General features: G+C 40.4%; 1 protein-coding gene across 2 annotated transcripts in view; it reads right to left on the bottom strand.

Moving 5' to 3' along the window:
* Positions 1-7699, bottom strand: part of LOC123313878 (muscle segmentation homeobox-like) — a 30325-nt gene extending 22626 nt beyond the window's left edge. For both annotated transcript variants that reach the window (XM_044898967.1, XM_044898968.1), the window contains exon 1: positions 7026-7699. In XM_044898967.1, the coding sequence (XP_044754902.1) occupies positions 7026-7608 (583 nt within the window). In that variant the 5' untranslated portion in view covers positions 7609-7699. The remainder of the gene's footprint in view (positions 1-7025) is intronic.
* Positions 7700-12850: the final 5151 nt, after the last annotated feature.

The raw sequence follows: 12850 nt of genomic DNA, 5'->3' as shown, positions 1-12850 counted from the left end.
AGATCGGCGGAAATTAACCTGGGTGAGCTAATTACGTCCTGTGTTGGAATTTCAATGTTTTTTATGGCCACCGTTGCGAATTGCCTTCAATTCAAATTAGAGACTTTGTTGTGTCGAATGCAAATTCAGTTAGACGTCGAAGAATTCGATGAAACCGTTTGTGAGATAGAACCAAAAATAATATTTTTTTTTATTTTTCAACAGCCTGTATCTTTCAAACCGAGCCGATTCGTAAAAAATGCTAAAGGAAAAAAGTGTTTCTTTCGACCTGAAGAATCTACTGTGAAAATGTTCGATCGACCCGAATTTTTCGGACACCTGGTCCCAGAGAACCACCCAGCGGCGTTCGTAGAGCGTCTGATGAACCCGAATAGCAGCGCGACATTTCTCCCATCAGATTTCATCCTTCCCGCCGTCCCGACCGCGCTTATCAGATCGAGAATTAACATTTTATCGGACTCCGCCGATCTCCACACAATTATTTTTCCCTAATTCTCGGATATTTGTATATCTGGTAGCGTTAACGCGGCCGTACCCGTCGTATAAATAACAGAAATCGTACCTAATGCCCCTTTCTTCTGGTTAATTGGGACCCGTAGGTGAGCACGCATGAAGGAATTGGTGGATCTGGAGGAGAGACGGCAAATTAGGAGAGCATATGGCCGGTATTCAAGGTGACAGGGCTCCGTCTCATTAGTGAAGGGTTCGGGATCTATGTAATGAGCTGGTTCCTAGGTATGTTTCGCGTTTTAATAACCTTCCAGGGCGTTTCCTCCAAGGTCCTGGTTCCGGAAGTGACATAATTAGTGATCATTGTTCGATTGGACACTGATATAAAGCTTTTTGGCTAGGAGATGTCACAAAATCATCTGCTGTTCGGGTTCCTAAGAAGGCTCATTGAAAAGTTATAAGACTTCTTTGTAAGGGGACACGACCAAATTTTATTCGATTTCCTCCTCTGTCCCATAGAATGTCTGCTCAGGTTTCTGGTTATCGATTTTACGCATCTCTAGCTATGAGGGATGAGTGAGAAAATAAGGTTCAGGTGCATCTCTTCTCGAAAAATACCTCTGTGAAATTTCATTGGTTCATCTTGGTCCTACTGTTAAAGAATTTAATGAATCCATAACCAAGTCTTCATCTTTGAAGTATCATAACTCCTCAACGAAGCAGACATACCTCCATGGCAGTTTTTCGTCTCATTTTGAGGTCTCGAATTCTGAACCTATATCCAAATTTAGTCTCATTAATCCTGGGGCAATCTGTATAAGTTCCCATCAACATCAAAAATGATTTATCTGCACTTTTATCTGAAACTATCTGACGTAAATAGAGAAAGCACTGTTGTCAAATCCTTTAAAGCATCATCAGCTGAACGTTTCTCATAATAGACAATATGGAAATCCCACAAATTGTTCATTAAAGTCTCAACAATCCAAGAAACAACCCTAGAAGCAGAGACAAGTCCCCATTAGAAGGGAAGACATGATAAATTATTCCTCAGTCGACTATATATGAAACTATGCTGTGTTAAATAAGAATTGTCATCGGTAGGGACAAAAACAATCGGCCAAAAGAAAGACGGGAAGGCATAGCCAACTGGATGGATGAGATATTGCCTGGGTTTATGTCGACGACAACGGTTAAATGGCAATTTGGAATTCTTGTATAATATGCCGTATAATGGTTAAGTGGAAAATGAGAGAGATGACGGAGGGAGAGAGAGAGGATCAGAGTCTTTCGGAAATTGATGATGAGTTCGATGGTGAAGTGAGAGAATTCTTTTCGGTTGTTTGTTCGTCTGTGTTCGGTGTTGGCCCATGGAATCACAGATTTGTCCTCTTTGATTCGGAAAAAAATGATTAAGGTGTTTCTTTTCACCTGGAGAATCTACTGTTGAAATATTTGTACGACTCAAAGACTCACCCTGAATATTCTACAGTAGAATCCGCTTATAATGACATTGAGGGGAAATGAAAAACACGTCATAATAACCGGAAGTCACAAAAAGCAAAATTGATGATATTTTTTATGGATTCAATTTGAGAGAAAAACGACAAATTATATGTTTCCTTTATTGAAAAAATTTAAAATTATCAGCTAAATATGAAGAACTTTTTCGTTTTTACAAAAAAATCTGATATATCTCGTATCGTATCAAACCTCGTCGCATGAAAAGGGGTGGGGTGGCTTGAGAAAACGATCGAGATGTCACTATAACCGGATAAATTTTCTACAAATAATGGTGTTGTATCTGAAATCATGTCATTGTAAGCGACATGTCATTATAAGCGAAGTCATTAAATCCGAACCCTGTTGTAAGGAGTTTTGAATGAAACCAAACTTAACACTGCAATTGCGTCATAATAAGCGATTGGTCAATATAGCCGGCGTCATAATAATCGGATTCTACTGTATATGTGTTTTTCCGTGAGTCTCTCCTTTCTTCAACAACTGCTCAAATTAGAATCTGTGCTAGTTGTCGCTTTCTTACTATCTTTTCCACATATTATGGTCTATGAAACCAACATAGCCTTCATTTTCAAGCAATTTCTGCGACTCTGTCAGTTTATATATACAGTGGGGCATATCATGCTGCTTAAATGAAGCCCCTACAAGCTTATCGATGGAATTTGTTTTGTTTGGAGTGCTGTGGAGGTCCAAATTGTCTCCTTTTGACCTTTAGAAGGCTATTACTGATCTTCATTTTCACAAATAATACGTGTTTGGGACATTCTCTAACTTAGAGCAGTTAATCTTTTTTTCTGCACATCTTACTTGGAAAATTTCGTATGGAATACTTGAAGATATTAGAGTAAAACACAACTCCCAGTATTGATTTATATTATTCTTATGATTCGGACTAATCCATAGGTATATCCTTCCTTTATCGTGTTATAATATAAAGGTATGTACCTACAACTTCGGCATCTATCTCTCTCTGTCCCTAAGAATAGGTACATTTAGTGACACGGCAGTTAATTGCAATTTAGTCCCTCCGATTCAGGGTCCATTGTCCCTTTCCCTTCCCCCCTACGTCCCTACCCAATTATATTCCTACGCGCGACGTTGCCGCATAAATCATCGTTTCCGAAATAAACTGCCCAATTTAGAGTCGATCGCGAAATTAAGACTTGACAGACGATTTTCCACTCTATTATTAAGCGCCTTTGGTCGGATCACAGGGAGAGGACTAATGGCCGTTCGGGACGGCTACTAGGAGCTAATAAAGCGAGCCATAAATACACAAAAATGTCCGGCGGTTCGCGATAAATCTGGGCAGCGCTGCCACCGGTCGGCTTCGGCTTTGTTTTTGAAATTTTCGGCATAACTCATCGATATGCGACAGCAATTATGACCGGCCAGGGGGAGAGGGGATGGTTTTCTATGTTGGAGTCAGTGCCGTGGACGAAAATAAGAATATTAGTTTGAAAATTGGCAACACTGCTGCGGGATGACAGTTGGTTTGACGTTCCAAAGCCGTTTAGGTTTCAGATTGATATACAGGGTCTCTGACTCGTACAAATTTTTAACAGTAGATTCTTGAGGTCAAAATAAACACCTTTTTCCTTTACCATTATTTCCGAATCAGCACGGTTTGAAAGATACAGGCTGTTGAAAAACCATAGAAAAATGTTATTTTATGGACACTTATGAGTATACAGTATTGATTATTGAGGTCAAAAGAAACACTTTTTTCCTTTAACATTCTTTCTGACTCGATTCGGTTTAAAAGATATAGGCTGTTGAATATCCACAAAAAATTTTAAGTTCTATCTCACAAAAGGTTTTATCGAATGAAATGAATTTCGGAATATAGTTTTTCATTCATTTTATGAATCTTTTTCGAACACAAGATATCACCCACGTCTTCCAATTTTCTTATTATGACAATTAAGTACCATAAAAATATAAAAAATTCAAAGAACCCAACTCTTGAAACCAAGTTGGACGCCATATAATGAATATTTGAAAGTTTCTTAAAAAAAAATTCTTCTTCTTCTTTTCTTGTATAATGCGCCTTTTTCGAGTAATTTGATGTTCAAAAATTAAAGTATCTGTGCAATTTGGGAAACTGGGTACTTTGGCTGAATGCAACTCTGTTTAAAAGATCCACAGATGTGTTGAGTCACAGATTCAGTTAGTTATTTTGAAGGTAATTATGTTTCTTCAGGGGTGGTACAGCTCATTATGAAAACTTGAAATGGCTATATCTTTTTTATCAGGGCCGAATAGGAAAAAATTATATGGGAAAGAAGTGTTTCTTTTGTCCTCAAGAATCTACTGTTAAAATATTTGTACTAGTCAAAGACTCACTCACTATGAAATTTGCATAGTCTTTTCTATCTGAACAATTCAAGGGAAGAATTATTGGGACAGTTTGAGCTCCTTCATGAAATGATGAAGAAAGAGATAAATTATAAACTTTTACTGCGGACAGACTGAGAGATGATAAAGGTTTTTTTACTGAGAAATAGATATAATAAGTAACGACACTTTAGGAGTTACCTGGCATTGTCATGCCCCTTCAAATACTACTCAACAGTATTGAGAACTTTTCAAAAGTAATTTTCGACCTCTACAAAATTGTAGTTTTTCACTCCATATCTTATAGTTTACTTATCATTAGCCATATGAGCCTGAAATGAATTAAAGGTTTCATTCACGAAAAATCGATATTTTTCCCATTTTTTCGTTATGTGGGAATAAATTTTATTCACAAATCTTCCCGAATGAATTCCTCACGCTGCAGTAAAGTCCCCATCAAAATCTGATTCGGGAGTAAACATATCCCTGTCCAGATATACGCAGACACGCCGCACAACTCTCCTCCGCCCGACCGCTGATGATAGCCAATAAAGTCGAAACGGTGATTTTAGCCGGGCCGAGTGCTCGACTCCCGAACGATGTTCGACTGTTAACAACAACACCTTCCCCGTAAAACCTCCCTTTTTCAGCGACGTAATATGGCGTTTATTTATTATCTCGTTTCGAGTTGAATGCCTCCGAGGGGAGATAATGAGAGGTTGTACAATGTAGGGCCTTCAAATAGCGGTTTAGAAGTTAAACAGCTTTCTCGTCGGTGGGGACGGACGATAAGCCCGATTGAATGGATGTACTTTTGCATTATTAAGTTGGTATTGTCGCGCTGGCTCGAGATAAGGGGTACTTTGACTATTAATCCGCGGTCTGCGAGCCCGTTATAGGAGCTTTCGCCGATTTTCTAATGTTCATTTGGAAGAGAGGATACGTTTACCTACTTTATCGAAACGAGAAGTTAGTGGAGGGAAATTTGGATAGGAATGGCAACGTCGTCTAGCCTAACAAGATTTTTTTGAACTTTCTTCAATTTCGAATCCTTAAAATGAGTCGATCGGAAAAGAGCATGGTAGGATATTTGTTTGGAAGGTACCTGGTTCCTATTTCTTCTAAATTCCACCAGTGGTCATCGAAAAAGAACCCTGGACAAGAAAGATTTTTTTTTTATTCGTTTATTCGTAGATGAACCGTAACGGACACATGATTGTCTTTCATTCAAAGGTAGAGAATCGAAGGATTTTAACGAGAATTTGAAGAAAGACTTCGTCAAGAAGTCTATGAATTTTTGGCAATTGACTTTTTGTGTTGAAACACTATATAAACGTCAACTAGCTTCTGGACGAGACTTTCATGCATTAAAGACACTTTTTCTGAACGCTCTACGTATGGTTTTTGCAAATATAATGGGTAAATATAGGTATCTATCAAATGAGCACAGATATCATATCACAGACAGAATATTCTCCATGATTCTGTCATGAAACGTCAGAATCTAACCATGAAAGTCAGAATCTAACTATAAAAGTCAGAATTTAACCAATTATTTCATCTGGATCAACTTTTTCTCCAACCGAAGGTAATACTGTTGTACCTACTCATTTATACTATATAATTATTATAGATAGGTATTTGACTGATGCTAACTATGACAACTATTGAAGGGTTTAATATAAACCAGGGCAACCAGGCAAAATTTTTCAGATTTTGTACTAGAATCTAAATGTAATAAGTACATACATCATCTATATAAAATGAATCAGACTTCAAATGAAACTACCCACAAGGTGGATTTTCTGACCAAGTCAGCCAAGTCCAATTCACGAAACTGCCAAGCACATAATACATACAAGGTGAGTCTTTGACTCGTATGGAAATATTTCAACAGTAGATTATTGAGGTCAAAAGAAACACTTTTTTCCTATAGGTACCACTCTTTTGGATTCAGCCCTGATAAAAAGATATAGCTATTTTAAGTTTTCATAATAGGCTGTGCCACCCCTGGAAAATTAAAATCACCTTCAGGATAATTAGCTGAATCTGTGACACTACACATCTGTGGATCTTTCAGACAGAGTTGTATTTAGCCAAAGTACCCAAATTTTCGCATTATTCGAGGAAATATGAAGAATACACACAATTTTTTTCAATTTTTGTTATTTTTGTGGTACGTGATGGTCATAATGAGGAAACTAGAAGACGTGGGTGATATCTTGTGTTCGAAAAAAATTCATCAAATAAACGAAAAACTATATTCCAAAATCCATCACATTCGATAAAACCGTTTGTGAGATAGAACTAAAAATAATATTTTTTATGGTTTTTCAACAGCCTGTATCTTTTAAACCGAGTCGATTCGGAAAAAATGATAAAGGAAAAAAGTGTTTCTTTTGACCTCAAGAATCTATAATGTATACTCATCTGATGAAACTCACAATTGCTTATTCTTATACCAACTGGCAAATTAAGTGATGCAGCCATATATTTATGAAACTTCTCTCTATACAAATGAACAAGTTTCACTTTGTTCGATAATGAAAAGTGATCAACGTTTTACGTGTGAAACTGTAGTTTTGATGAGAATACCTTAGTTTAGATGAAACTTCGATTGGCAGTTTTGGCAGCCAATAATCGAGTTATACAGGTAGAATTTAGCCTATCGACTGTTTTGGCTCATATTTTCTCGTGTATGACAATAAGACACTCACCAGCGTTCATGTTGGGCACACCGAAAGGCGTAGGACCGGGAAACATGTTGCCAGGGGTACCAAAAGGATTCACCATGCTCTGATGGGACCAGTTGGGGTGCGCCGCTTGGTAAACGGCCGCGGCCAGGGCGGAGAACGGCGTTGGCCGTATCGGACCTTGCGAACTTAGCATACCTTCGGCACAATTAACGTCCTTATTGTTGTTACTCGAGTCCCTTTGGCTGCTAAACTCGCCATTGTCTTTAACCGGACTGTCCGATTCCAACTTAACCTCAGTTTCCAGGTCTTCGACGTCCACTATGGAGTCCTCCTGGTTGGAGTCGTACTCCTCGTCCGACGAATGCGGCCGGGAGGCCACGTTGGAGGAGGCCGAGGGCGAAACGGACCTGGCCGGCCGAGTATCGGCCAAGAGCGACGCGACACTGAAACTTATATGGCCGTTCTTGGCCGTCAATTGCTGCTGCACATGGTTGCTGCTAGACTTGTCGCCGGGATTCTGCATGGTGTCCCCGTCCTTGGCCTCCAGTTGATCCAGATTTTGGACAGTCATAATTCGAGCACTCTCGATCTGTTTACTCAGCATCAAACCTCACTTTCCGACGTTCGACTGACTGCAAAGACACATTTTCGCGGATGCGACTACGTAACGGGCTAAATCGAGTCGCCCAGGCAATACTAATCGACTAACTGACGGCCAACTCGCGTAGTAACTCGCGGGGCGTGGCCTCGGCGGGGGTGTGGCCTGAAACGACCCTCCTCGTTGATAAGTGAGCTATTACCCTTATCGACGAATCGAAACGGCTTGAGGGCAGCGGACCAGACAAACGTTGGTGGAAAGGTGGACGGGGAGAAGTCAGACGGTCCGATACTTGCCTGGTGGGCTTCATTTACCTTTGGCTCCTCTTGTAAGCTTTTGTTATTACTTACTGCAGCCTTTAAGTGCTTGTTCGGTCATTTCGAACCGGCCTTTCAAATTGATATAACTTAATTAGGAACACCGAGCCGACTGCCGATGGTGGAGCCTTCAGTTATTTCGGAGTTGTTAATTTTTTACGTCCCGGGACGCCGTTCGTTTGTTTGCGCCCGAGGGGAACCAAAGCGGCGGGGTTGGCTGGGAGATCTTTAAATTGTTTTAATTGTGTATTGACGTTTCAAATGGGATTTAGGATCGTTCGTTGGTTCACTTACTTCGTTATGTTTGCCGAGTCGATAAAGCTGTTAACTGGCTTCGCGTGGTCCCCCCTGTCTGCTTGGATACACTCCCTGTATACTCTGTCGGCTAATTAAGCGTGGTTTTATTCCCTGTCATTTGGCAGCCAGTGAAATCTGTATCGGATGACTGCTCGATGGATTCTGTATGTCCGTCAGGGTACATTTAACATCAACATCTTCATCAGAGTTCAATTGTGAGAGACTCTCAGATGTAGTCACAGAATGGGGGCTAAAATTCGTGGTTGACAACACGAAATCTCAAGTTTCAGAAGGCTCTACCTCAAACTCAAAAGTGAATTGTCAATCCTAACGAGAAGGCTTTGGTTTACCTTGAAGTTACATCTACTAACCTAACCTTACCTTAGCTAAACTAATTAACTGTTCTAGTTCTGAGTTCAGAGCTAGCCTACCGCGAATTCAAATTTACAAACATAACTCGAAGGCCAACTCACAAAATAGTCCTCTGAACTGATCTATTACCTAATACATCTCATTATTAAAGAGCTCTCACCTGAAAAGCAAATGCCAGTTCTGAATTGAAAACTAGCCTATACTACAAATTCGAATTTACTAATCTAACTCGAAGGCTACCTCAAAAAATAGTTCTCTGAACTAACCTAACCTAATATGTACTTCTGATTATTCAAAAACTCTCACCTGAAGAGCAAATGCCAGTTCTGAATTGAAAGCTAGCCTATACTACCTATACTACAAATTCTAATTTACTAATCTAACCCGAAGGCTACCTCAAAAAATAGTTCTCTGAACTAACCTAACCTAAATACATCTCATTATTTAAAAGCTCTCACCTGAAGAGCAAATGCCAGTTCTGAATTGAAAGCCAGCCTATACTTCAAATTCCAATTTACTAATCTAACCCGAAGGCTACCTCAAAAATAGTTCTCTAAACTAACCTAACCTAAATACATCTCATTATTTAGAAGCTCTCACCTGAAGAGCAAATGCCAGTTCTGAATGAAAAGGTAGTCTATACTTCTAATTCTAATTTACTAATCTAACCCGAAGGCTACCTCTAAAAATAGTCCTCTGAACTAACCTAACCCAATACATTCCATTATTAAAAAGCTCTCACCTGAAAAGCAAATGCCAGTTCTGAATTGATAGCTAGCCTATATTACAAATTCGAATTCACTAATCTAACCCAAAGGCTACCTAAAAAAATAGTTCTCTGAACTAACCTAACCTAAATACATCTCATTATTTAAAAGCTCTCACCTGAAGAGCAAATGCCAGTTCTGAATTAAAAGCTAGCCTATACTACAAATTCTAATTTACTAATCTAACCCGAAGGCTACCTCAAAAAATAGTCCTCTGAACTAACCTAACCTAAATACATCTCATTATTTAAAAGCTCTCACCTGAAGAGCAAATGCCAGTTCTGAATGAAAAGGTTGTCTATACTTCTAATTATAATTTACTAATCTAACCCGAAGGCTACCTGTAAAAATAGTCTTCTGAACTAACCTAACCCAATACATCTCATTATTAAAAAGCTCTCACCTGAAAAGCAAATGACAGTTCTGAATTGAAAGCTAGCTTATACTACAAATTCGAATTTACTAATCTAACCCAAAGGCTACCTAAAAAAATAGTTCTCTGAACTAACCTAACCTGAACCCTCTCATCATTAAAAAGCGAATTCACATAAAATACCATCAGTTCTGAGTTCAAAGCTAGCCAACTACAAATTCGAATTTACTAACCTAACCTAACCCAAAGGCTGATTTTCCAAGTTGATCTTGTTTCAAATAGACTTCCCCATATCTTAAGGCAGCCAAATGCCCAAGGAATATAGTCATATTTCTATTGGGCATTTGGAGCTACTTAGACAAATGCAGCCAAATGCCCAACATAAATGAAAAGTCATAGTTATAATTTGTTGGGCAATTATCTACCTAGAGTCGGTGTAGTTGCTTGTATAGTCAGACTATCTCAAAGTCGAATTGACTACTAACTTAAATTACCCCCTTTGTACTTAACCTAATTAAAGCCTCTTCTAATACGAGCGGAGGTTGAGTTGTCCAAAAATCTGTTTGGAGAAGTCAAACCTAAAAAAAACTAACATAAAAGGCCAATTCTAAGGCCGGAGAGGCGGCCTACTGCAGTGCTACAGAATGTGACTGCCTCTTGGTGGTTGCGTATGAGTTAGTCACATTCTGCAGCCACTGTATGCGTCCGAAGCACTAGCGAAACCATACCTCAACCTAACCTAACTTTACTCGATCTAATGAAGGCCTATTCTTACCTGGAGAATGATCCACCCAAGAATTAACCATTTAAAAGTTGTAAGTAGGTATTATACCCACCTGATTTGAAAGCGATATTAGATCTATACGTGTAAAAAGAGACTGGAATAACATATCGATATCGAGTAAATATCAATTAGGCGAGTAAATAAAAGGCCGGATAATTTTTAACGACGAGTATCGTAATATAATAGGCGTCAGGACCCCCGAGAACCGAGTGGTACGAATTCCCCAATTAAAACTGCCCGCCAGAATCCGGACTGGTACGAAAAAAAGTGACGAATGCGCTCCGGGACAATAAACAATAACAGGACGACCGGACGAATGCGACTTTTTCGATCGGGGGACACGTAACGAACGCGTCTATTAGTGAGATATATAAAATTCATTCCTGTCGGTGATGTCTAAGCCATTAATTATTTTCGATTCGATTCGTTATTTGTTACCGTCTCGGTTTTAGGATTCTGCGAATGGCGACGGACGACGATGCTTTTTTGTCGGCGGCGCGAACGGCCCAGACAGAGACAGAGCTAGTCCTGACACAGTATCTCGACGAAAAAACGCAAATATTTGGTGACTTATATATTTTAATGAGTCCCTGCAAATTGGTAGCTGCTCATTCCGCGACCAGAAGTCGGAATTGAAGATGTGATCAATGAGGCGCAGGCTCGGATCGAGGCGGATTCCGAACTGCGAAGTTTGAGCTGGGAAAGAGCCCTTCTTCTCTTTCGCTTCGTTATTTACAACAAGATGTGCCCACCTGCTGATCATAACGCATTTTATTCACTAATCTTCACTTATTTCACTCCCCTCCACTCCACTCCACTCCACTCCACTCCACTCCACTCCACTCCACTCCACTCCACTCCACTCCACTCCACTCCACTCCACTCCACTCCACTCCACTCCACTCCACTCCACTCCACTCCACTCCACTCCACTGCACTCCACTCCACTCCACTCCACTCCACTGCACTCCACTCCACTCCACTCCACTCCACTCCACTCCACTCCACTCCACTCCACTCCACTCCACTCCAGACCACTCCACTCCACTCCAGACCACTCCACTCCACTCCACTCCACTCCACTCCACTCCACTCCACTCCACTCCACCCCACTCCACTCCACTCCACTCCACTCCACTCCACACCACTCCACTCCACTCCACTCCACTCCACTCCACTCCACTCCACTCCACTCCTCTCCACACCACACCACTCCACTCCACTCCACTCCACTCCACTCCACTCCACTCCACTCCACTCCACTCCACTCCACTCCACTCCACTCCACTCCTCTCCACTCCACTTTCAATCAACTTCACTCTACTCCACTCCACTTTCAATCAACTCCACTCCACTCTACTCCACTCCACTTTCAATCAACTTCACTCCACTCCACTCCACTTTCAATCAACTTCACTACACTCCATTCCACTCCACTCCACTCCACTCTACTCCACTTCACTCCACTCCACTCCACAATTCAAATCCACCCCAATCTAATCCACTACACACTAATACACTCCTTTCTTTACTCCACCCCACTCCTTCATTGCCTCCTTTCCTTTCTTCTTTACTCAACTCCACTCCACTCCCCCCTTTGCTCCTTTCCTTTCCTCTTTACTACACTCCACTGGCCCACTTCACTCTATTCTTCTTTACTCCACTCCCCTCTTTACTCCATTCCTCTCTTCACTCCACTCCTTCTTTGACTCATTTCCTCTACCCTTAACTCCACTCCTCTCTAATCTTTCCAAGCCATTAAGACCCACTCCACTCCACTCACACACTATTTAGGGTGCTTTGGTAGTCTAAACCTTTTTTTAAAAGTCCCCTTTATAACCGTCAAAGTCTTATATGAAACTAGATCAAATTTATGTTCAGGTGGCATGCAAATAAATCAAAAAACCCCAAATTAATCAGACATTTCATTCAGGTAATACCTTTATATAGATAAGAGAATTTCTGCAATTTTAGCAAGTACAAGTGTTGTATTTTTGGAAATTTGTTTTAGCCGAGCAGCGCAGTCGTTGTATCACCTGGAATACGGAGAGTACGGCCCTGCCGGACCATAGAAAAAGCAATTCGTTTTCGAATTGGTTTCGCCGATGCCACTTGCAATTAGATATAATGATCACTTAATTGTGAGTTATCGTGCTTGTTAAAACAGCCGGTTGTCTCATATTGGCGTTATCGATTGTGCTTTTTCGACAATAACCGCGAAGATTATACCAGGTTTTGTCAAGGTTTTCCTTGCGGATGAATGTTTCGAGATTTTTGGTACATTTTCAGATACTAGAAGGTGACCTATTTGCGCCACCTGTCCGCGTCACCAGTAAGC

Source organism: Coccinella septempunctata, chromosome 5, assembly GCF_907165205.1.
Source record: "Coccinella septempunctata chromosome 5, icCocSept1.1, whole genome shotgun sequence".
Taxonomy (NCBI): domain Eukaryota; kingdom Metazoa; phylum Arthropoda; class Insecta; order Coleoptera; family Coccinellidae; genus Coccinella; species Coccinella septempunctata.
This window is presented reverse-complemented; position numbering and strand designations above follow the sequence as displayed.